Here is a 25,169-nt window from a genome sequence, read left to right on the forward strand (position 1 = left end):
AAGGCAGGTGGGAGGAGGGAGATAAAAGCGTTGACTTTGACCTTGGGAGTATAACAAAATGTTTAAAATACTTTCGGGTTTATGCTTTTAAAAATAGCAGGTTACTTATACATCTTCCCATGGACGGATAGGATTTTTGTAGGTAATTGCTAATAAGAAAAAAATATGCTCAGGATAAAGATTAATTGGTGCCCGGCAGAGACAGGGGGTGCATAGTGAAAGCCTAGTGCCCCAAGACAAAGACCAACGGAGGGCTAGGATCCCTGTGGGACAGAGTCGTTCAAAGACACGGAGCACTGCAAGCATTGAGAAGATATGTTTCAGAATAAAAGGACTAGAAAGCTTGAGTGGCTACTTTTTTTCCTCTGTTGGATTTTTTAATTCTGTAGGGTAAAAGCTGCCCCTTGGGAACAAGTTAAGCACGGAGAGGCAAAAATAATAATAGTAAAAAAGGGACACAGCACATTTGAAATGAAGGAGCTCCGCAGCATTAGGCATGGGGAGTGGCAGCTGGATGAAGGGGGAGAGCTATGGAATCTCCCCAGAGAGAGACCTGGTGCCTGGGCCGGTCAGGACCCCACTCCCAGGAATTCCCGGGAGGTCCGCTGCTGGGAAGCAGGGACCCCTTTGCCTCTAAAGAGCTGAGCCAGGGCTGCTCCAGCGTCGGCCTTGCTCCAAGTCCTCTGCCCCAATTTTGTGCCTCAGCACACTGGGAGGGAGCAGTGTAGGAGCTAAATGAGCCCCCACCCGCAGCAACACGGACACCCTGGCAGAGTGCTCAGACCAGACGTCCACAGTGCCGGGAAGCGGGATGGGGGTTGGTGGGGCTTCTGCGAGGGGCTTGGACTTTCCCCTCCTTGTCTGGGGGATGGGGTGTTAACAGGGCTATTATTTTACTGTTTTGGAGGGCGGAAAATGGGGGTGGTGACAGTCTCCCCTCTTTTTCCGGACTGGCCAGTGGAGCCCAGAGTTGGGACCCCATATTGACCACAGGGGAGGGAAGAAGATGCCTTTCAATTGATCCCACATTTATGGAGCTCTCACTGCCTGTGCTGTGCCTTGCTTTCCCATCTGTGAAATGGGCTCCACAGCAGCAACCCTTTAGTACAGGGCTGGTACAAAGTAGGCGCTCAGTGCTTCTCTAACCACAATGCTTATTCCCATTCAGTGTCCCCTCGGGGAGATAGCTTTATTTTCACCATCATGCAAATGTGAAAGGGGGCCCAGAGAATTTAAGAAGCTTCCCAGAGGTCACACAGCTGGCCAGCAAGGAGGTAGGACTCTAACCCAGGTCATTGGCCCACCAGGCAACCTGCTCCAGGAGGCCACCCCATGAGTGTAGGGAGCCTCTGAGGGTCTTGTAGACTGAAGAAGGTGATCAGGGCCTAGGTGTGGCCAGTGGGGTGTAGGGTGGGGAGGAGCACACCTGAGAGAGACTTCATCATCATTCTGTGTCAGAAAGCTCCGGTCCACAGGCAGTTCTCCTCCAACCCTACACTCCTCTCCCTGAGGTTGGGACCAGGATTCTGAGCCACTTTCACAACCATACTGCCCAGGGCAGCCCATTTCACTGATTGTAAAATGGAGACCATAGAAGAAGGGATTTGTCCACTCACGTGGGCTGATTCCCCAATTTGTGTTCACTCCACCAAATCTCTGGTTCTGTTAAACCAAGTCCCAAGGCTGGAGCTCCATAGACTTTTGGGACCTCCAGGAGAAAGCGACAAGGAATCTCAACCCCCTAGATCCTCAAACACCATAAGTGAAGGAGCACCCCCAATAATAACAACCATGGTTAACAATTGCTCATGTAGCTAATCCTGTCAGTACCCAGAAGGAGGTGCTGTCATTGCTCTTCTTCTGCAGATGAAGAGACCAAGGCACAGAGAAGTAAGGCCACCAGCCCCAGTCACACAGCCACGGAATCGAGTCTCAATCAGGCAGGACTTGCACTCCCAACAGTTCTCTCTACCTTGGTTCGCATTCAGAGATCCCCCTCACCTCACCACCCTTCCCAGACCCTATATATGGGGCAGTTCCAGCATTTCTCATCTGGTCCTCAGGCCAGCTCTGTAGATGGGTACTAACCTTATCCTCTTTTCAAAATGAAGAAACTGAGGCACCCAGAGATGAAGTCATTTGCAGAGGCTCTCTTTGTTCTACTCTGCCCATGACTTCCTCTTAAGGCTTTACTCAAAGCCCCTAGGGCACCAGAAGGGCCCCTCAAATACCCTTCCTCACTCTCCTGGGGAAACCCCATTCCAGGGCTAAAAGGGAATGAATACTCCCAGGAATACGGTCTGCAGAGAAACTTCCACGTCAGAGTGGCCCCCACCTGCGTGCTCGGAGCCCCAGAGAGAAGTCTGCTCTGTGTGTGCCTAGCTGAGGCTGCACCTCCAGACACCTCTCTCCCTCCCTGTCTCCCTTCCCCATCCCTCCTCCTCTCCGTCTCCCTTTCTGTCTCTGTCTCTGTCTCCCTCCCTCCCTTCCCCTGCTCGCTCCCTCTCTCCTTCGTACACACACATTCCTCACTCGGGTCTGGAGCTCCCTGCCTGACCCCCTGGAGGCGGAGGGCTGGCTGCTAGTGTTCTAGATGCCCTCTTCCCGGAGCAGAATCCGTCCATCCTTGTGAGTTTTGTTTCTCCAGCTCAGCCTTGGCTTTGTTCTCAGTCCGTTCCGGGCTCTCCCGGGTTTGTGAACTGATTGTCCCACGATCCCGAACGTGCGTCTTGAGGTCTTGCTCTCCATGCCTCCCACTCTAGGTGTCTCTGGGTTCTAATAACTAAATATCCCTGGGGCCCTCTCTGAGGAGGGGAGGGTGTCTATGTCTCCCAGGCACCTGTGCCTCTGCTCTAGGTGCACAGGCCAGGTTGCCCAGCAAGCACCCCACCCAGCTCTGACCTCCCAGGAGCAGTCACCTTTCCCGAGTCCCACACCAGAGCCACCCCTCCAATCAATCCTACAGGAAACGGGGCTCAGCAAAGCGATGTGGGCTCCCATGCGCCCACACACAAAGCTTTCCAGGGTCCGTGGCAGCTGACTTAGAACCCGGCTGGGACAAAAGGAGCCAACCAGATCACGGGGAATAGTGGAAAGAGGGAAAGAGAGTATCAGCTCCATTTTCTCAGCAAACCCTGGCTTGCGGGGCTGAGCCCTCAGGCAGGTAAAGCCCCCGCCTCTGCCCACCCCTCCCTTCCCAAGCTGTGCCACGGCTGGGTGGATTTTGATTTCTCCCCCAAAATAACACTCGCTATCATCATTTTCAACGCTCCCTGAATGGGAATAGACAGCACCACTAGCAAGAAGTGGAGACCAACAGGCACATTTTGATTGCACACGCGGGTAGCTTTCTGGGAGCAAATTGCTGCTTTTGATTAAGGAACAAATCTGAGCGCCCCCTCCCTTCATCTCCCCACCTTGCCCGGTCCCCAATTCCCAGACCTCACTCGTTTCGAATGCCCTCTTCCGCAAGGGCTGAGTGTGTGTGTGTGTGAGTTATCTTTCCTTCAATTCTAAGAAACACAAAATACCTGGCCCTTGAAATTTAATTTATATTTTCCTTTTGGTTTGTTTCTTTTTAGAAACTCTTACAGAATTCATTTGCATTTTCCCTGGGCACTGCTCCTCCTCCTATTTCAGGATTTATTTCTACCGGGAGCCCCAACCTCGGAGTAAGTGCGGGCCCAAAGCCCCTTCCTCCAGGCTGCACCTTCTGGGCATCAATTCTCTCCTGTGTGGATCTTTTGTTGGAAAACTAATCTGGGAGGCATCTTCTCTTCCCCCCACACACACATCCTCACACGCACACACACGCCTGCTGGTGTGAGAAGGAACATCTTCATCCTATCTTTCTGAGTACAGCTGTCCCAGCAGTGAGGGTAAAAATATATCAGGATGCCTCTGTGGGAAGAAGGAGAGCTGCAGACCGGCCAGGCATCCGGAATGGGAGCACCAGGACGCTCCGTGTCCCGGGAGCAGTCTCTGTGTCTTAGAGCAGTATGTACTGCTAATGCCAGAAAACTCCCAAAAATCTCACGGGGGAGAGAGCTGTAAATTCCTAGGCTGCAGTGTTGTCAAATATTTCATTGAAGAACGTCATGGAAAATGTGTGCTTTTGGGTAAAGTGCCCGAACAGAGGAGCGAGCTCAGGGCAGCAATAGCCCAAATATGAGACTTTGTTGTTTTGGGGTTTGTTTTTTTTCTTGATCAAAATGTGAAAGTGTCTCTAATGTGCAGCTGACAGGAAGACAGCCGATCTGCCAGGGTTGGGTGTGTGGCTGACTCTCCCCACCGCTGCTCCTCCCACGCGGCCCTGGTGGTCCCCATAGGTGGGGTTTCCAAGCCTCATCTGCACACAGGGCGCTGCCACTCTCTCCTCTTCATCTTGGGGTCACCCATGAAGAGTCTCAAAGGTAGGGGCCAAAATCTGGCCTGTCGCTGACAGAACAGGGCCACCGAGGTTCAGAGCTTAGCTGGGTGGTGATGAGTACAGATAGGGACAGCCCCCCTCCCCAAATGACGTGTGCACTGCAGATCAGTTTTTCCAATGGCCCCTGCACATCCAGGCATTGGGGCTTTCCACAATTCACCTTCCAGTGCTCATTCCACATGGTCCTGAGCTCACAGCTTCTCTGTGACAAACACAGAAGCACTTTGTCCCCACGTCTCCAGTCCAGTCCAAGAACCACTCACCTTTGCCAGCATGACAAAGTGCATAAAAGTCACTCTATCGCCAGAAAAGTAAAGTAGGAGAGTCACTTCATTTCCCTGGGACCTGAGATGAGCGAATCACCTTCCAGGGTTATGGTCTCATGAGCTAGTGACTGGCCGGGGCACCCAGGCACACAGCGTTAGTGGTGTGAGCACTGCAGGATTTTTCTGCGTGTTGATCACACTCGAACCCCCTGATGTCTGTCTGTCCGTTTACCTATTTGCACTCTGCGGAAACACACTGCCTGCTGCAACTCCTTGTGATATGCTGTCCCTAGGACGAACTGCGAATGTCGCACCAACAACTCTCCCAAGATAATCTGTGCCCACAGGCATCAAAGTGTACACATCTTACAATGTTCGTGTACATAACCCAGTAGAGCACATGCACACCTACAGCAGTCTATGTAATTCTGTATCATATGGTCCAAAGAGCCTATAATGTTCCGTGTCTGGAACCCATTACATCGTATATGTCCTTAGACTGTTCTCTGTGTGCAATGTGCTATGCTATACACATTTATAATTGTCTGTATATGGAACACCTCATAGTGTACTCGAATATTCTACACACATAACGAGTTCTACTGATTGAATCTTACAATATTAGTTACACGGGAGGCTACCGCACCGCACTCACATCCTGTGATGTTCAGCACAGAAACGAGTTAGATGTACACACCTCACCCCGTTCTGTGCACAGAGACCTGATCTTATACACCTGCCTGACACTGTAGTGCCCAGAGGACATGCCAGCACGGACTTCGCCTTACCCTACTCTGTGCCTCTCTATTTCTTGCAGGTTTTTTTTTCTCTCTCTCTTTTTTTTTAAGTAAACTCCATGCCCAACATGGGGCTCAAACTCATGACTCTGAGATCAAGAGTCACATGCTCTACGGGCTGAGGTAGCCAGGTGCCCCTATGTCTGGACAATATTCTACATGTTGGCATGCATGATATGTGTGCACATCTGGCATCTGCAGAGAAACATACCACGTATTTTGTGCACAAGTCATCCTATATAACCCAGGGAAGGGGCGATGCCCTGTCTCCTGACCCTGACATTTCTCTCCACAGTCCCCTGTCTCCAGGGCCACATTTTCACCCACAGATACCCCGCCGCCACTCCCCACTCCGGGCCTCCCTACTGACTCTCCTAGGCCATGAGGCTTCCCTAAGTGCCCGGAGCCCACCTCAGGTCTGGGGCCCAGCCTGCCCTACCTTGTGTTGTCTTTGGACAACGCCTGGAAGGGGTTTGAGGGAGCAGGGACAGGGGAGGCTCAGGCCCCACGCTAATGCAGAGCAGGGATAGTGGGGGACAGGGCGGCTGCCCTCTCCGTGGGTGGTCGGCTGCCGCCTTCGCCTCCGCCCCCTCCCGCTGGGCCGGCCGGGCACAATCCGAGCTGGATCTGGTTCCCTGCTCGGGTTACGGCGCACTCTCCGCCGGGGCGGCTTCACTTAAGCAATTAGCCAGTAAAAATACCTTGGGCTTGGGGAGTGGGAGACATGGCAGGCGTGTCTGTTTTTACACGCTCCCCCCCACCAATTTAGGATTCCTGGGGCCAAAGCTGGGGCGCAGATTTGATTTGGGATGGGAGGGGTGTCCTTAAGGATCTTTAAGCTAAGAGCAAAAAACTACCCATATCCCCGTCTATATTTTTTCCGTCGGTTCCATGAGCTGGGCCCCTGGGTCTGATGGTTTCTGTCTCTATGATAGCCTTTCTCCGCACACTCTTACCCAATGCTCACAATGGCCCCGAGAAATAGGTGCCATTATTTTAGTTCCTTTTAGATGAAAAACTAAGGTGCACAGCATGATGATTAGCTAATAATACTTATCATATATTTAAATGTTGCTAAGACAGTAGATCTTAAATGCTCTCACACACAAAAGAAACGGTAACCACGTGACAGAGGTGGCAGGGAGGAATGCATGGTTGTGATCGGTTCGTTTTTTTGCAACACGTAAATGTATTCAATCAATATACTGTATGATTTAAATTTACACAATATTACATGTCTGTTATATCTTAATAAAGGTATTAAAAATCAACCAACAGTCACTGCCCCACACCAAAAGAAACTAAGGCACAAATAGCTTATCCCTGTGTGGTAAATGCTGGATTCAAATCTGGACCACGACAATTCCCAGTATGCGGACAGAGGGTCTCTGACTCCTTTTCCGTTGCAGACCCCCGCTCGCCCTGTGGCTTAAATGCTGGTTCTGCAGTCAGATCTGGATTTGCATCTTGGCTCTGCAGGATGGCCCAGGGTGTGGGATAACCAGGGCGGAGTGACCATCTGTAAAGGGAGGGATAACACTGACCTCCTAGGAGCTTCTGTGAAGATTAAACAAATATCTTCGGGGCATCTAACCTGGGTCCTGGGTTCACAGATGGGAGGTAATGGGTTCATGGACAGGCTCCAGGTGTTTGGTGAGAACTTGAAAATCATTCTGTGAATGGCACAGGTATGTGCAGGTATGTGGGTGGGAGGGTGGAGAGGATCTAGTTTTCAATAGTCTGTCAAAGGGATTCACAGCCCATGGAAAGGTTAAGAACATCCGAGGGGTGTTGATAAGGCGGCATCAGCACTTGGCGCAGCCAGTGGTTGAGAAGACCTATTAATGGCACCGTGTCTGTGACGGCTGTTACTATTTTATCACCTGCTCTCCAAAGGGCCTCTATGCGCCTGGGAAGCCAGGGGTTTCGGGGGGCCACAGAAGCTTTCCTAGACTCTCTCTGCCCTCCACCTGTATTGAAGCTTCTCGGGGAGGGTCAAATGCAACGAGTCTGTCCTTGGAGGTAGAGAGAAAAGATAGGTGTTCGCCTGGCAGTGCTGGTTGACCCAGGCCAGGTCCTTGGTGGGCCTCAGTTTCCCCATCTCAAAATGCAAGATCAAGTGAGACTTCTCCAGGCATCTTAAGAGCTGAGAGCCTGTCTCGCGGGCATACACAAAAGCCCTTTTGCTATGGATGTGGTTTTTCCTAGAATTGAAGGGGGGGTCCCCTCCAAACTAGAGCTGGGAGCTCATTTCCCCTCCTCTCCTTCTCACACTCCCACCTTTACCTCCTTCCTGGGTGGAGATTAGGAGTTGGGAAGAGCCTCTGTCTGGCACATTGCTGAGGATCCAGGCCACGAGGCCCCCTCTCCTTGGGCAAGGTAACTGCTGCCCTTTCCCTGCAAAGCCTGGTTTGCTGTCAGAGCGTGAGGGTTAAGTGGAGGCCAGGTGGGGCCCTGACTCCACACTTCCTCTCCAGGAAGGCAGAAGCTCTCCCACCCCAAAACACACAGGGGCCCCCTTGAGAGCCAGTGAAAGACCTGAAGGGAGGAAGTGATGGGGGGGGGGCTCAGCCAAAGATGGCATCTGCGGCCCCCTTCCGAGTAGAGAGGACCCAAAAAGGAAGGGGCTGTTGGAAGAAGCCTCCCCCATTCTATGTTCTATAGAGCCCCCTCACTTTGAAGGTGCCCCATCAGAGAAACAGGCATTACTATCGCTTTCTGGGAGCCACAGGGCACGGCGGCATCCTTAGGCTGGAGAGTGGGGCAGCCTCTCCCGCTGGCCTTTCTACTAAACGCCAGATGTGCTCCCAGCAGCTGGCGGTAGCGACCCCTTCTCGGGAACTTCCCTCTCCCGGCAACGCCAGGGCCTCCTAGCCTGCAGCTGCCGTTTGGCCAAAAAAAAAAAAAAAAAGAGAGAGAGAGAGAGAGAGAGAGAGAATGTAAGAATGTGTGCGTGAACGTGTAGGCGTGAATGCAGCGGCTGTGCGTGGGTGAACACGCAGTGCAGGAGTGTGTGCACTTAACGCAAAGCGTGTCCTCTGCGGTGGGCAGGCCTGTGCTTTCGGGGGAGAGTTGGGGCTCCCGAGCTGCGTGAGGGGTGTTCGCCGGGAGGATGCACTGGAGGCTGTGCGGAGCTCGGGGGCTCTGGGTGTGTGCGTGCTGGCTGGGCTGCGGGGGGTGGGGGTGGGTCTGCCGTCGCGCCTCCACCTGCGCGAAGGTAGGGCCACACACCCTGTCCCCAGGCCGCGGAGCCCGGCGGCAGCGCTGCGCGGGGAAGGCGCCCCTCGGCCTGGGAAGGCGGGGACCGCTGGGCACGCTACTCCTGCGAGCCCCCCAGCTCCTCACACGGACGTGCCAGGCGCCCCGAAGGCGACGAGGCGTCTACCGCCGAGGCTGGAGGCGTCTGAGCGAGGAGGGGGGACCGCGGGGTCGAGGACGCCAAGGAAACCCGAGAGGAGAGGACGGTGGGCTTTGAAAAGCGCCGCGGGGCGGGCTCAGTCCGAGCCTCCCGGCGCTCCCGGAATCCGTTTCTGGTCCCGGCTCCCGCCGGCGCAACGCGTCCAGGCTGGTCTTTGCGACCCTGGAGAACAGCCGTCTCCTCCCTACAGCGGCCCGGAGAGGCTGGGCTGGGTGCCCCGCAGTTAGCGCGCGAACGGCACTCACCTGGGTGCCTCTGGCCGCCTTGCGCTCCGCTCGGTGCGGTCCCGCGCCGGCGCCCCGGTCCTGCGAGGGGAGGCGAGGCGAGGCGAGGCGAGCGCGCGAGCTCCCGGCTCCGACCGCCCGGCGCGAGGGCCTCCGGGGCCTGCGCTCCCACCCGCGCAGGCTGCTTTCCGGAACCTGGCCTGGCGCGCAGTGTCAGAGGCCCCGCGGCGGCGGCAGGCCGAGCCCACAGGGGCATTAGGCCAACTCCCCCCGCGCACGCGGAATTCTCTATTATTATTATTAAAGAATCCCCCAGAACGTGTTTACGTTGAGCCGTATAAACTTCCTGCCAGGGCCTCTACCATCTATGAGGAATCGGAACCTGTTCTTGGAAAGTGGGGACACCGGAGCTGCGGGGCCAAAGGGGCGGTTTTTAAGCCTGTGCCAGTGTGTGTTGGGGGGGGCCCCTGGGCAGCATGCGGGTTCAGATCGGAAGGCGGGTGGGAGTGGGTGCGAATCCGCTCCTGGGGGGCCTACTGTCCGTGCGCGAGTGGGGCGCGCCCTTGGGCACGCGCGTGCCTGAGCGAGCTGTGCGCGTGCGGGGGAACGCACGCAGGGGCGCGAGTGTGCACTGGGGGGTCTTCGCATTTTGCGAGGTGTGCACGTGCACCGATGCTTGCGGGCGTGCGCGGGAGTGCATGCACGAGCGGGGGAGCGGCCCCGCGGCTCCGGGAAGCCTGTGCGGCCGGGGTCCCGCCGAGCCCGCGGGTCTCACTCGCCCCCGCTCGGCCCGCGGCGCCCGCACGAAGCGGCCGCGACCCGCCCCGAGCTTTCGTTTTCCGCCCGCGCTCGGCTCCCGCGGCGGCCCGCCTGCTCGCGCGCTTCTGGGCGAGTCCAAAACGTCCCGGGCGCAACGCAGTCCTCCCCGGGGCGGGGAGAGCGGGTAGGCGGTCCCTCCCGGGCACGTACGCCCGCGGCCGCGGGGACCGGTGGCCCAGCCGGGGTGGCCGCGGTGGCCGCGGGCTGTGCGCGCCGGGCAGGGCCTCGGGCGCCCGCGCCTCGGGGCCGGGAAGGCGGGGGCCTGCGCGGCGCGGGGCTGAGCCGCGGCCCGGGCGCAGTCACACTTGCTGGCCAGGTTGGTGGAGGCGGGGCGGCGCTGCCGGCGGCCCCGGGCGGCGAGGGTGGGGGCCCTTTAAGCGCCCACCGCCGCGGGCGGGGGGAGGGAGGAGGGGACTCCCGGAGGGTCCCGGGCGGCCCGCGCGACGCCGCGGAGGGGAGCTGCAGGCGCGGCGGCCTGGCTGCAGCGGCGGGGCCGAGCGCCGCGGGGGGGCGGGGGCCCAGCGCCGCAGCCCGCGGGGGCGCACGGCCTCGGCCCGGGAGGCGCTGCTCCCCGCCCCCCGAGCTCGGCGGCGGGGGCGGGGCGGGGCGGGGGGGGGGGTGGGGGGGCGGGGGGCGGCCTCGCGGCCTCGGCCGGGGCCGCAGGGCTGCACCGAGGCTGCCCTGAGCCTCCGCTCGGCTCCTTCCCCAGTGGGAGGGCGAGAGGGAAAGAGGGAGGAGAGAGGGCGAGGGCGAGGGCGCGGGAGGCGGGGGGAGGGAGCCGGGGCGAGGGGGGTCCGCGCCACCCGCCGGCCGCTCCCGCGGCTCCTCGGGGCGGACGGGCGGGGGAGGGCGGGCGCGCCGAGCCCCGCCGCGCGCAGGGGCCGCGGATGACGGCAGAGGAGCAGCGGGCCCCGCGCGCGCAGCCCCCTCCCCCCCGCCCTCCGCCCCCCCCTCCTCTTCCTCCTCCTCCTCCTCCTCCTCCTCCCGGCCGGTCGGCGGCGCAGAGCAGCGGCGGCAGCGGCGGCGGCGGCAGCAGCCACCCGATGTCTTCGGCGCCCGAGAAGCAGCAGCCACCGCACGGCGGCGGCGGCGGCGGCGGCGGCGGCGGGGGCGGCGGGGGAGGCGGCGCGGCCATGGACCCCGCGGCGTCCGGGCCGGCCAAGGCCAAGAAGACCAACGCGGGCATCCGGCGCCCCGAGAAGCCGCCCTACTCGTACATCGCGCTCATCGTCATGGCCATCCAGAGCTCGCCCACCAAGCGCCTGACGCTCAGCGAGATCTACCAGTTCCTGCAGAGCCGCTTCCCCTTCTTCCGCGGCTCCTACCAGGGCTGGAAGAACTCGGTGCGCCACAACCTCTCGCTCAACGAGTGCTTCATCAAGCTGCCCAAGGGCCTCGGGCGGCCCGGCAAGGGCCACTACTGGACCATCGACCCGGCCAGCGAGTTCATGTTCGAGGAGGGCTCCTTTCGGCGGCGGCCCCGCGGCTTCCGAAGGAAATGCCAGGCGCTCAAGCCCATGTACAGCATGATGAACGGGCTGGGCTTCAACCACCTCCCGGACACCTACGGCTTCCAGGGCTCCGCCGGCGGCCTCTCCTGCCCGCCCAACAGCCTGGCGCTGGAGAGCGGCCTGGGCATGATGAACGGCCACTTGCCGGCCAACGTGGACGGCATGGCTCTGCCCAGCCACTCGGTGCCACACCTGCCCGCCAACGGCGGCCACTCGTACATGGGCAGCTGCGGCGGCGCGGCGGCCGGCGAGTACCCGCACCACGACAGCTCAGTGCCCGCCTCCCCGCTGCTGCCCGCCGCCGCCAGCGGGGTCATGGAGCCCCACGCCGTCTACTCGGGCTCCACGGCCGCCTGGCCGCCCTCGGCCTCCGCGGCGCTCAACAGCGGCGCCTCCTACATCAAGCAGCAGCCCCTGTCCCCCTGCAACCCCGCAGCCAACCCCCTGTCTGGCAGCCTCTCCACGCACTCCCTGGACCAGCCGTATCTACACCAGAACAGTCACAACGCCCCAGCCGACCTGCAAGGTGAGTGGGGGAGACCCGGGCTGCCCTAGGCCTGGGGGACTGCGACGTCTGTCAGAGTTGGGTGCTGAACCGGGCCCCCACCCCCACCCCCACCCCCACCCCCACCCGCTGACCGCCCTGGGCGAGAGCTTGATGCCACTCCTGTGGGGTGCCAGCCCCGCTGCTTCCGGAGGTCACCAGCTCTCCGGAGTGTCTCTCAGCCTCGCGTGCCCCCCTCTGCGGGGTGAGTGCAGTGAGGGGGGAGGGCAGATTTGGAGCAAGATAATTGTTTCACCTTTTCAGTTCCAACTCCCAACTGCTGGTAGCCCCCAGCCTGCCCAAGTAGGCCCCGTCCTCACCAAAAAGGCTCGGCCCCCGATATTCCACATCCCTCTAAATCTTTAGCCCCTCACACCTCATCAAGTTCCCAGGATGGAGCCAGAGCCCAGCCCTGGCCAGCTGACTGGGCCTCCCCTATATTCGCCACCACCGGAAGGCTGCCTGGGCAGAAAAAGAGCGTTAGGCCCAGAGCTGCCTGGGCTGGGTGCTCAGAGGCCCGGCACCCCAGCCTCCCAGGGAACCAGGCCTGGCCGTGGGGAGGTCGAGTTGGGGGACATTTTGTGGTGACAGGGGCAGAGAGGGACTGTGACCAGGCCCAGAGCAAGAGTGAGAGGTGCAGGCCCCACAGACTCTTTGTTTCTGAGGATCCAGGCTTTCGGTTCCCCAGGTACACTCCTCCCCACTCCTCTGAGGAGGACCAGGCAGGAAAGGCTCCCCTCCAGCACTCTCCTCTCAGCACCCACCAGCGTCTCTGGGCCCGGTTCTGGAAAGAGCTCGGAAGGGCTAAGCAAGGCCTGTCAGGGCTCAGCTGTCAGCCTCCCGCGGGAGGCAGGAGCCGGCCTGGAGGTTGGAGGGCCCCCTCTCCACGGGGATCTCCCTGTTTGGGCTGCTTCAGACTCCCAGCGGCTGCGGCTGCCTCTCCACCCCCTGGCGGAGGGGGAGACGGCTGTTCTCCAAGGGGCCTTTCCCCCTGGAGAAGCCTCCAGCCCTACCGGGGCCTCCGCAGGCTTCGGGGTTGGGAGGTGAGTGCCCCAGCCCTAGGCACAGGCCTTGGGCTGGCCCTGGAGGTGGAGGCCGGCTCTCCTTGAGGTCTGCTGGCCCTTGGCAGCCCCCTACCCCTTCCTCTTGGGGCTTCAGGAAGCCCCAGCCTGGAGCTTGGTGCCTGAGGCAGGAGAGGCCCACGCCGCAGGCACCCAGGAGCAGGGGTCATCCCTGGGGTCCTGGGATCTTCTGCTGGAGCACAGAGCCCAGGGCCCGAAATCCGGGGCCGCCCGGCCCCGCCCGAGGCCGGAACTCCGGGAGTCTGGCACCTCGGTGGGGCGTAGGGAGGCAGCGGGCCCGTGCGCCGGAGCCGGGGAGCGCTGCTTCTCCGCCGGAGCCGGGGGCGCCCACCCTAACTCTGCTCCCTGCCCTCCCGTTGCCTCCTTCACAGGCATCCCGAGGTATCACTCCCAGTCTCCCGGCATGTGTGACCGCAAGGAGTTCGTCTTCTCCTTCAACACCATGGCGTCCTCATCCATGCACTCGGCGGGCAGTGGCTCCTACTACCACCAGCAGGTCACCTACCAAGACATCAAGCCCTGCGTGATGTGAGGCCGCAGCTGGCGGGGCCCTCCAGGCACGGGCGGCCTGGCTCGGGGACCCCCGGAACCCATCGCAAGAAACTGCTTTATTCTTGAGGTATAACCGTAGGCAGAAGACAAGGGTTTGACCCCTACCCACCCGGATTATTTGGAAAGGAATCCCCAAGGCAAAGACCCAGCTTGGTGGTCAGCACCTCCTCCCACACTCCTTCAAAAAATTAACAAATGGTGGCTGTGGGGCCTGCTCTGACTACAGCTGTTGGTAGAAGTATCTATTTTCGATCCAGTGGAAGCCGGCTGAGAAGGTGCTGTATTGGGGGAAACCCTCGACATCCAAACAAGAATTCTGCTGAGGCCTCTCCCCGCCTTCCCTCCAATGGCAAAAGTGGGGGAAGGTTTTCAGAAGAAAGGCAAACATGTGAGACCATCATTATCAAATACTTTTATTTTTTGGTTGAGTATTTATCTTTTAATTTTTAATTTTTTTTTTTTTTGGAAAGAATGTCTTGGAATGCGCAAGTCTCCTCTTAGAGCCGTGTTTTGCAGGGAAGGGGGGGCAAGAAATCACGTCTTCCTCCCCATCTCAGAAGCCCTCCAGCAACCACAGGTGGATCTTTGTGCGGACTTGCATTTCTGAAGCCACTGTTCGTCTTACAAAAGGAAACTAGAAGGAGCCCAGAAGCAGGGGCTCCCGGGCCTCTGCCGTCCCCTCAGCCCTCCTCTGTCTTCTCTACAGTCCTTTTTGGTTTTGTTTCGAATTGCATTTTGACTCTTTTGGCGGGTGTTTTTCTCACAAGACCCGACTGTCTCCCGATCTCTACTGTAAAAAAACGTGCTGGTGTGAGAGCGAGGGGAACACAGCGCGGCGCGGGGGCAGGGAAGGCCGGTGAGCGCACGAATTCAGGATTGCGGCGACGCAGAAAGGTTAAGGCACTTTTTTAAACTATAGCAAGGCTCATCCTGTTATTTATTCTACTTTCTTTCCCTAATAATCGAAACACCGCATAGGCTCCTCCGTTTATCAGTATTAATGGTGTAACTTTGTTGGCAATATTTGCCGCGTAGAATTTTTTTTTTTTTAGAGAACCATTGTAAATTTGAAACAAAGTCCGATCTGTGTAAAAACAAATTTCCATATGTTTATATAAATATATATATAAAATGAAGGACTACCCCCTTTTTTTTAGTATTTGGCTGCTGGGGTGCAGCATTTGTGACACGTATTTCAAATTTCCTTCTGCACTGTATAAAATGACAATTTGAGGATGTTTTGCCTTTTGTGTATTTTTTCCTAAAAAAAAGAACAAAAATAAAAATGTATAACATTTGTACATGGCCTTTAACATTGTATCAACTAGAAATAAAATCGCATGAGTATTTTATTGGGATTGGGATTGCGGAGTATCTTCCAAACCCCAAAATATACACAGAAACCAGCTTGGGATCTCTAGACTTGTTTTATATGTAAAATATGGGTTATTTTGAATACTTTTTTCTTTTTTGTGTCTCTTTTTTGCTAATCCTCCTCTTTCCATCCTTCACTTCCCGCTGAAGTGAAATTTGGACATGCGTAACTATTTTTCTTGGCTTCTGTTTTTTAAGAAGAGCCCTCTGCCCCTCTAAATGTCATTTCTTGTTTTAAAGAAATAATCAGATGTTGAAAGAAAAACTTGTCCCTCCTTCCTCCAGGGAAAACCATATAGATATAAGAATATAGATGATTTTTTTTACCTTTTTTTTTTTTTTGCCACCAATGGGAGTTTATTTGGAGTTTCAGGCTTTACTGTTTCCATATTCTAGCTGTTATAAATTGTGAAACTTTAACTTTTTTGTATGTGGAGTTTGTTTTTTGTTTTTGTTTTTTGAGGGTTTTTTTGTGGGTTTTTGTTTGTTTTTGGTGCCCTATACTTGGTTTTCCCCAACTTAGAACTGAGTAGAATTTAAGCGAGAAAAGAACCATTGGTGGGAAAGCAAGGTGACAAAAACATTTCCATTCAGGAACACTTTCCTGAAAATGGGGTGGGGGAACACTGTCTAAAACCTGCATCTCCAACCCGACCACCCTCCTTCTATTCCAATTCCCGCCTACCTAAGAAAACAAACACAGTAAAGTCACATTGTCGGTGCACCCATTCAGGACCCACCGCAGTTTCTCCGCGTCGTGGGGTCGCAAGCCTCTGAACCTGGTTCTTCTCAAATTTGACATTTTGGACATGAGGGTAATTTCTCCAGTGCTCTGTTACATCAAAATTATCAAACTCGCCCAGGCAATTAATGTCCCAAACTAACCGCTGTCTATAAAAGCAAGATAAAGGGTACAGGAAAAGGCCGGTGACTCCATCCCTGGGGGCTCTGGTGGGCCGAAGCGTCGGGCGGCAGTTCTCCCTGGGCGCAGCCGCTGTCGCTGGCATGCGCCTGGCCCTGCACTCCGGGAGCACATTGGCAGCGAGGGGAGAAGGCACTGTCCTCCTGGGGTGGAGGCCACCACCGCATCCCACCAGTGCTCAGGAAAACCAGGCCAGAGAAAATCCCCCAGGCCTCCAGCACGGAAAGTGCGCTGCGCTTGGAACCGGGCAACCTCCACAGGCAAGAGTGGGCCTCATCCTCCCTCCCCGGCCACGGAAACTGCACCCCAATTAGGATCGAGGCTCTGGTAAGTGGGGTTGATGAGGAGAAATCCAATGCCAGCTCAACCGGCACCCTCCCCAGTCTCCAGCAACTTCTCCAGCCTCCGTCTGCGTCTGCACCCGCTCCTTTGGCCCCTTGGTGTGCCAGAGATGCCGTGCGCGCAGGCTGTGATTGGCTTTGGTGGCTGGATCGGAGTCTGGGGCGGTGAACCCGGGCTTCCTGCTCATCTCCTTGGCCGCACCTGCGTCTCAGCGGGCTCTCCTACTGCTCCCACATCCTGGCCGGCTGTGTGGGAGGCACGAAGATGGGCCGGTGCAGGAAAACCGGCCAGGGAGCCCCAGGCAGGGCCTGGCCTCTGTCTCCCGGTCTGCCCCAGAGCCTGGGGATGCGAGAAGAGCCTTTCCCGGGAGAAAAGGTTGGCTCAGAGAGGGCCTGAATACTGCAGGCAAAACTGCATCGGGACCCATGTTCAAGACTGCACGCCGCTGCTGCTGCTACTGGTGCCCTCGGAAACCAGAGTGCTTGAGTTGTGTCTGCTCCCGGCCCATCTCATCCCTGCTTCGCACAGGGGCCAGTACCTGGAGCTCCCACTGTGGTGCGCCCCCAGAAAAGCATGCTGTGCATATACAAGTTACAATCCTAAAAATGTAAAGGTGTTTCAGAGTCTGTTGCAAACCCACACATGCTATGTGCATAAATGGGTATCATTCTGGCACAGGGGCATTCTAGGTAGAATTAATTTAAGAACCTCTGCGCATACCTGGGAGGGGGTTGTCTTGGAACAATGCAGCCAAGCTACCCTAAGTGTATGAATCCTCTTAGGTAATAAAATACCTGGAGGTGGAAAGTGGCAAGAGTCATATCATAGGGTTTCTGTTTGTGGATTACACATCCCAGGGACTCCAGGGTTCTACTCGGGGAGGGGGTGGACATCTGGGCGCACCCAGCCTTAGCCGCTGGGCCATTGCAGCAGGAGTGTCTTGGCATCCTCCCGGCTCCCAGTCCCAAGCGGAAAGAACTGCAGGCCCAGCTAGCCCCCACCCCATGGAGCTCACCCCCTCCCTCTCACCCACCTCTGGTCCACATCTGACCGGAAGGCACTCAGGGTATGTGCTTCTGATGGGAAGGTGCCTGGCCCGTCAAAGCCCATCTGTCCCAGTTTTCTTTTCCCTTTGGGGCTGGAGAGCTGGGGAAAAGGATGGGAGTAGCAGTGTACAGAGGCCTGGCTCCCTACCTTCCAGGCGCCGACGAGCCGGCAGCTAACCCAGAGGTAGTGGATGTCCTGCCACCACCGAACCTGAGCACGCCCTATGACCTCTGAGCCTGTTTCCTCATCTGTAATAATACCATCGTCCTGACCTACGAAGGGCAGTGGTTCAGGGGTGAGGCTCCTCAGGAGCTCTGCGGTACACACACAGGAGTGGCCACAAGATCCACACGTCTCACCCTGCTTCCCTAGAGATCTGCCTGAGTGTATGTGTGTGTGTGTGTGTGTGTGTGTGTGTGTGTGTGTGTGTGTGTGTAGCGGGGTGGGGGGGGGCGGTGGATGCCATTCAAGATGCAAGATTCCATACTTCACAGGGCCCTAGACTTGGGGGTTTCCAATGAGCAGTCTGGGAGCCAGTGAGCTCCCCATCTTCTAGCACGCTGCGCCTGCATGGACTCTCCTCCCTTCCCAGGGAGACCCTCCTAACTTCCAGGCCAGATGACCCTTGAGCCCAAGGACTTCACTTCTCACGGGGATTCTCAGTGTGGAACCGCCCTCATAGGAAACACTTGAGGTGTCTGCTGACACTGCAGACTGGGGGGCGGGAGTCGTGCTGGGAACTACTTGATTCGACTCTCTGGAGGTGGGACCCAGGACTCCAGTCTTCATAGATTTCCAGGGGTCCTGGTGAGTGGAGTTTGAAGTCTCTCCTGCAGTGTTCTCTGGGCTCCTGAGAAAGGCCCGGTGGAGGCGGCTCAGCCTGGCCTCTGCTGCCCCCTCCCGACCACCAGCTGACAGACCTGCAGAGCCCAGGCGTTCACGTTCACAAGGCATGCTGCTTGCTGCCCTGGCAAGCCCTCGTCCCACACACACTCCAGCCCTTCTTGGGATTCCCTTAGGGAGGTCCTAGGACTACTCCTGCCTTCCAGAGACAGAAACTGAGCACGGACAAGTGAGGGGGCTTGCTCCAGACACTGCAAATAAGAGCTGGTATTTGGACACAGACCCAAAGCCCACATCCCTAAAGCACTGTGCTTCCTGGCTCCTGGTCACCCACTTTCCTCCAGCCACCAGGCCTAGTGAAAAGCGGCAAACTGTCCATGAGCAGCTTCTGCTGGGGTCTCTGAACACAGGGCCTCTCATCACCCCTGCCTGAGCCAGCAGCCTCAGCTCACATCCCTGACATCTACCTTCTCTGGCACACCAGACCTCAGTCCCCCCACGCCCCTCCCCACCGGAAGCCCCCCTCACTTCCTTGGGCCCCCTTAGTCCAGCAGAGAAAAGCTCAAATGAAAGCTGAAACTCAAGGCAAGAGAGGGCAGCTAGGGTAGCCTGTGGGGCTGTGCTTCCTCCCTCTGCTTCTGGAATCTTCTGGGCATCAACATGTCCAAACCCTGGGCCATTTCAAGGAGAAAGGCCTTTGCTGGGCATCTCCAGCAGACAAACCATATCCATTTACAAGGGTACACAGATGGATCTCAGGACTGAGACAAATCACGGCCCTTGTCAATGTTGACACATGTGCTTTGAGAACGGGCAGAGGATGTCTCCAAGTGTGACAGGGAGAGAACCACCATGGATGCTGAGTACCTCCATGTCTGCCATTGCAAGGGGCTAGACTCAGTGGTACACACACCCCAGTCATCATGGGTCAACAGACTAAGGCACAGTTTGCAGCACCAGGAACCATGGGGTTGTGTCGACACGCTGGAGAGACGTCACCAAGGCCAGGGCAACCCTGGGCCCCGAACAGAGGCAGAAAGCCCCAGCATAAGCACGATCAGCAAAGGGCTCCCTCCAACTCTTAGAGCATAGCCTTTCTGTGGGGGACACAGAAAAGGTGCAGGCCATACCCTGTGGCTTCGGAACAGTGGTCTGGGGAAAAGCAATGGTGACTAGCCTCTCCAGGCATCTTATTGAAACTACCACACCATGGAGGGGACATGGGCCATGCGTCCTATTGTGTCTAGGGCCTGTGGCCACAGGGAAGCATGCCAGGTCCTCAGACGTCCCCTAAAAAAGGGCAAACTGTTTTTGTATTTGGAAATGACCCCAGGGCGAGCCACCGATCAGCACACGTGTCTGGGTCCTGCAACACCTTGACATGGCCATAGCTTGTGTGACACAAGGACAGCTGCACCATCTCTGTCCAGATGGTCAGGGCCTGGCAAGGTGGCAGCAGGCATGAGCAGCGAGGTGCCAGTTCACTCTCCGGAAGCCTTCACCGCGATGCCTTCCCCGGGGAGAGGGGACTCTCTTTGGGAGAGGAGGCAGCTCCCTGCAGCTGACCCACTCCAGGAAGTGCACCCTTGGCGGTTTCTCCATAAGGTAGCAGCGCCACCTGCTGTCCGCCGTGCAGGGCTTGTGTTGGACCAACAGCCAACTTCCCAATAAACCCGAGGAAAACAGGTTTCACTGGAACGTGGACAGATGTGTGCACAGATGAACCTGATTTTGAAGATTCAGACCATTTGATCTTTGTTAAGGGGCACCTAGATAGATCAATTTAGCCTTTCTCTAATTATACAAATGATACTGCTTATTTAAAATAAAACCTTGGAAAAGTGAAAAGAGGGAAGCAAACATCACTTCAAACCCTGTCCCGAGACAGCCGTTGGTCCCCAAAGATGTCCCTGTACACACAGACCCCAGGGCTCCTGAGAAGCAGATATCAGAGGTTGTAGTTGAGAGAGCAGGAGTCAGAGGACCCGAGTTAACTAACGTCCCGGCTAGGAGAGCTCAGGCAGGGCTTCTCCCCGTGCCTCCGCTTCCCCATCCGCGGAGATGTTGGTAGAAGTACGTCTCTCAGAGCACTGCTGTGCAGCCAAAGTGAACTTAAAGCCTTTGAAGGGCTTACCAGTGAAGAAGCCAAGGCACAGAGAGGGAAAGCATTTTACCTGAGAACACACAGCGGGGACGTGCCACAGCTGGATTCACCGCAAATCCTGGTGTGCACAGCTTCATCACCACGTTCCTCAGCCACAAAATCATCTCTCTGTGGTGTCCCCACAAGCTGCTGTGGCTTCCAGCTACCCAAGGCCCTGACGGTGGCCAAAAGATGATCCAGCAGCACTTCCCCGGTGGACAGGCTTCTCCCCTGTCCCATCTTCCTCACCTGGGAAATGGGAGTTTAACAGTACATTCTTCTGGAGGTTGAACGAGTTAATTCATCCTCTGAGGTGGGGAGGGATGTTTGTTTTGCTCATAACTCAGCACTTCAGGGCCTGAGTTTATTGCTTCCAAGCCATCCAAAGTGCAAAACGTCCACTTTACATGGTCACATGTCAGCTCCCATTTTAACCTTTGTGATTTATGGATGTTGAAAATAAAGGGTTCCATTCACAGGAAGGAATCCTGCCCTGTCAGAGGAACAGGAGTGTGAGCCTGTTTGAAAGATCGCCCAGGCAGTCTCTGGTGAGAACCCAGGACGATGACAAGGCCTGGCAAAGTGGTCGGGGCCCACTGGGGACAGGGGCAGGTGTCCAGAGGGGCCACACCACACACTGGGAACAAGCCACCACACCTCACTGCCTCTGGTTCCTCACCTACGAATGCCAGGAGACACTGGCCACTTCAAGCAATGGAGGCCAACCTGGCTCAGTGCCCATCACACCACAGGCTTGCAACAGGGGAAGCTGCTTAGTGACATACAGATCAGATGTGATGGCAGCAGGAAGACACGGCACAGAGTGGACAGCACCCAGGGGGCCAGAATCCAAGGTTCCCCCATAGGCTGCTCAACAGGCCTGAGCCCAAGTGTCACTGTGTCTTTGGTGTGCAGTGGGGCCTTGGGGAAACCACATCTTTCCCATTCCTCTCCTAGAAAATGCCCCTGGTGTTTTCTACCCCTGTCTACCTGATGACAAGGTGAAGGCAATCCATAGGCACAGAAGTCAACAGACTGCCCTGGCCTAGTCTGTAATCAGTGACAATTTGACAGCCTCACTGCTGACCAGCTGGGGGCTAAGGGCAAGTGGATTCCTCTCTCTCTACTTTGTTATCAGTTCTGTGAATAGGGAGCTCCCCCCAAAAGGACTGAGGATTAGGGGAAACTATGAATTTGCTTATCTATGTATATAATGTTTCTAGATTTTATCTTCATGAATACGGATAAATACAATTTATATATAAATAATCATGATATAAATGAAATTATGCAACTGATTAATAACCACCCTTGTCCAAACATAAAGCATCAAAAATCATCCATTTCACTCCTGACCAGTCTGGGCAGGGCTCAGTGGAAAGAGCCCCCTCACTGCATCAGGAGGCATCTGCGGAGACAGCCCGGCTGGGGCTGGGGGACCCAATTCCAAGGCAGTGCACCCACAAAGCTGATGAGGCGGTCATGTTAGTCTCTCTCTGAGTGGGTCTGGCCTGGGACAGCCTGGGCTTCCTCACAGCACGGTGGCTGGACTCTAGGAGCCAGTGTTCTAAGAAAAGGCCGCAGTGGCCAGGGTCTTAGCCACCTCCTACAAGCCACCAGTGCCACTTCTGTTAACCAGGCTGTCCCAGAGCCCAGAGCCAAGGGGGTGGGCACAGATCCCCTCTCTCTACAGGAGTGTCAAAAAACCTTTGGGATCACATTTTACAAATTCCACAGCATTTAAAACAGCTCAATAGTGGGTACCAGGCTGGCTGTCAACTGGCTCTGGTAGGTAAGAGCAGATGACTCTCGAGCTCAGGGCTGTGACTTCACACCCCAAGGATTACTTTTAAAAATCTTAATAAAACAGCTAAATAAATCTGGGCTATTATCAGGAGGGAAGTGTCAGCAGACAACATAAGCCAGTGTAGGCTGAGGATGCAGTCTTCTCCCTCACCTGTTGGGGAGAGGGAGGGAGGGGTCAGATGGGTTGCACCCAATTAAGACTGATGTTGGGAAATGACTTCAAGTTCACCTGCACAATAGCCTCCTCCTCCTGCTTTTATGCATGGGGTTCTTGATTTTGAAGGCTTCCCTGGGACCCCAACCCCCTAAAAATTGTTTTTGAAAAATGACTAGAGTCCATGGTCCTTAAGTTTCAGGAATATCTATTCTTTTTGGAACACTGGTTGGAGTCAACCTGGATAAAGGGGAAGTATAGCAACCCTCACTTATTTCTTCAGGGAACAGAGGGTGGAGACCCAGAAGACATTTTCAAAGAGTCCTCTGCAAGCCAGGTGCTTCCTGGGGCCTATGGGGTAATGTAGATGAGAATATGGGACAATGTTCCCCAGGAAGATTAGAGGTGGCAAAGGGAAGCAGTCCTCATTTTTGCACCTCCAGCAGAAAGACAAAAAGCTCCAGGATCAAGGGTCCAGTAAGACCATCTGGCCTTGGTTCCTAAAGTGCAGCATGAAGGTCTCCTGAAGAGGTCTGCTGGAGTGGCATGCAGGCCTCAGGCTTACCACCGCTAGACCTGGTTACCGCTTCTCTCTGCTGCTCTCCCCCGACATCTCTCCCTCTCTAGTATCCTGTGGCCCCATGCCAACTCCTTGTGGCTTCAGGTGTGCGGTCTCCTCTTGGGCACATTTGTCCTGAGCCTTCTTACCTGCAGTCCCGTGTCAGCACAGGTTTCCTTCCCCTGATGAGGTGCCTGGAGTGAGGCACATGGTGTCTGGAGGATGACTACCCAGGTCCCAGGGAGAGTGGGAGGGCAGGGGCAGCTGGGCTCACGGGCCAGATTCTTATATAAGCTAGTGTTTAAGAAGCTATTTGCTGCATTTGGCAGCATTAAAAAAAATACCAACTATATAACTGCATAAAATGCACTGGTTGCTCTTACTACTCAGGAGTATTCTTCAGAAAGCTTGCTGTGGACATCCCCGCCAAAATCTGACATTCCAAGGGGGAGGGGGAGTAAAGGAATAAAGTCTTTAAATTCAGGGTCCTTTTTTTTTTTTAAAATGATGCTCTTCCCTATCCCAACACTGTAGATGGGACAATACATTCTCCTGTATCATCCCCCAATTCTTTCATAATTCCTGTTTAGATATCCAACTCGTCTGGAATTTATCTCTATGTGCAGTAGGATTTAGGAACCTGAGTGCTGTATGCATCCTTCGAAGCAGCAGCTGATAGGTCTCACTCCATCCTACAGGAGACCTTCCTCCTTCTGCAGTCACTCTTTTGTCCCAGCTTCCCACCTGCTTCAGAACTTTCTTCTGCCTCACTGCTGCACAAACTCATGGAGAGCATGCTGCTGTAGGTTCTGGCCTCCGAGGGCAAAGCCCCTTCCCTTGCTCCTGCTCACTCACTGCCCACTCACAGGAGCTCCCTGAACACACACTGCTGGGTTCTGGCAGGGATACTATGTCTCACTACAGGGAGAACTATTACCTTTAGAATACTGGACTCCTCCAGCTGGAACATAGCATGTCCTTTTACTCAGATCTTTCCTTTTTTTTCAGGAAGTTTTATTGTTTTATCCATCTGAGCCCTGAACAGCTCATTAGGCATATTCTCAAGTACCTAACAGTTTTTGTTGCTACTGTGTTAAAAAGTTTCAGTAAGTCACTGAAAAGTCAAATCTTTCTTCAGCTAAAGGAAGTTTTAACTCCTCTCCCTTCATTTCACACTTCTCTGTTCCCTTTGCACTGATGTCAGAAAGAATCAATCACATGCCTTGATCTTCCAACTCACTGTATGTGCTCCTATCTGCCTTCAGCTGGACTGTCTGCTTCATTTCTAAGAACTGAGTATTTTCCTTACCAGTTTATTCTCTTTTTAGCAGGTTAAGATTGCCTTCAAATCACCTGGTTCCTGTACTGGTATTCCTACAAGGGTCCCCAGCTGACTGGGGACTCTGACACGTGCCCATTTGAGAGGCACCCCTCTGAGAGAGGGCGCATGTGCCTTACTACAGGCCAGGCTCCATGCTGCCTCTGGCAGTGGGGGTTTGAGTGGCTGTGGCAGCCTGGACTCCCATTCTCTAGCCTTCTTGCTGGAGGACTCCTTTCTTCTGTACATCACATCTTCTAGTATAAATTTCAATGTCACACCATGTATTTGTACATTTAAAAAGTATCTTATCCCGCTCGAGATCTGAGCAGAAAAGGGCAAAAATGTACTCAACTTTTTCAGAGAAACATGGAAATTGTTTCCCCAAATTTTTCAGGAATACAGAGCAGATGTGGCCTTGAACTTGTTTCACGGAACAAATCTTTTTTTTTTTTTTTTTTGGAACAAATCTTTTCATACATGCTCTTCCTTCACACTTCATGGGTCAGGTCCTTCTGTACTGACACAGCCTTTCAAAGGTCCTGTGTTGATCTGCTTTCTGTTTATTCACCAGTATGTGGACTGCATGTTTTCCAGAAACTGGCTAAGTGGTTTCTCCTCAGGTTTTGCTTTTTCATTGTGTGGTCATACACTTTCAGATCCCAAATGGGAGGGACTGCTCCTAGTTCACCAATCTAGTCACCCAGGGGCTGGGCCACAGCTTCTCAGGCTAGGGAACATAGGCTGTGTATGCCTTCCTCTGTCCTGGGAGAAGCTCGTATGCCAGGGTAAGACCACACAGCCTCCTCTGAAGCAGAAATGGCTGCTTTTTTGGGGGTCTTTGTAGAGGGTGTGCCCAACAGAACCCCTTCAGAAACATGCTCTCCAGCAAGCTCAGCACTGTTGCCTTCCTTGCCCACTTCCACTGGTCTCAACACTTATGACACTGTCACCTGGGAAGTGGCTCCAGGGCCATCACCACCATTACTGACACTCAAGTCTTGGGAACAAACTGCCAG

At 55.5% G+C, this 25,169-nt stretch overlaps 1 protein-coding gene and 1 long non-coding RNA gene across 3 annotated transcripts in view; one reads left to right on the forward strand and one right to left on the reverse strand.

Annotated features, from left to right (window-relative positions):
- Positions 1–9,726, reverse strand: part of LOC144310289 (uncharacterized) — a 76,006-nt gene extending 66,280 nt beyond the window's left edge. Inside the window, exon 1 of one of the 2 annotated variants that reach the window (XR_013375987.1) lies at positions 9,156–9,726. This is a non-coding gene — a long non-coding RNA (uncharacterized LOC144310289). The remainder of the gene's footprint in view (positions 1–9,155) is intronic. The other variant, XR_013375988.1, reaches the window with a different exon arrangement.
- A 1,255-nt stretch (positions 9,727–10,981) lies between these two features.
- FOXF1 (forkhead box F1) lies at positions 10,982–14,943 on the forward strand. The gene is made up of 2 exons (XM_077891066.1): positions 10,982–11,990; positions 13,462–14,943. Exons 1-2 carry the CDS (start codon positions 10,997–10,999, stop codon positions 13,620–13,622), a joined length of 1,155 nt encoding a protein of 384 aa, XP_077747192.1. The 5' UTR covers positions 10,982–10,996; the 3' UTR covers positions 13,623–14,943.
- The last annotated feature ends 10,226 nt before the right edge of the window (positions 14,944–25,169 follow it).

The sequence above is a fragment of the Canis aureus genome, chromosome 3 (genome assembly GCF_053574225.1).
Source record: "Canis aureus isolate CA01 chromosome 3, VMU_Caureus_v.1.0, whole genome shotgun sequence".
In the NCBI taxonomy this organism is placed as follows: Eukaryota; Metazoa; Chordata; class Mammalia; order Carnivora; family Canidae; genus Canis; species Canis aureus.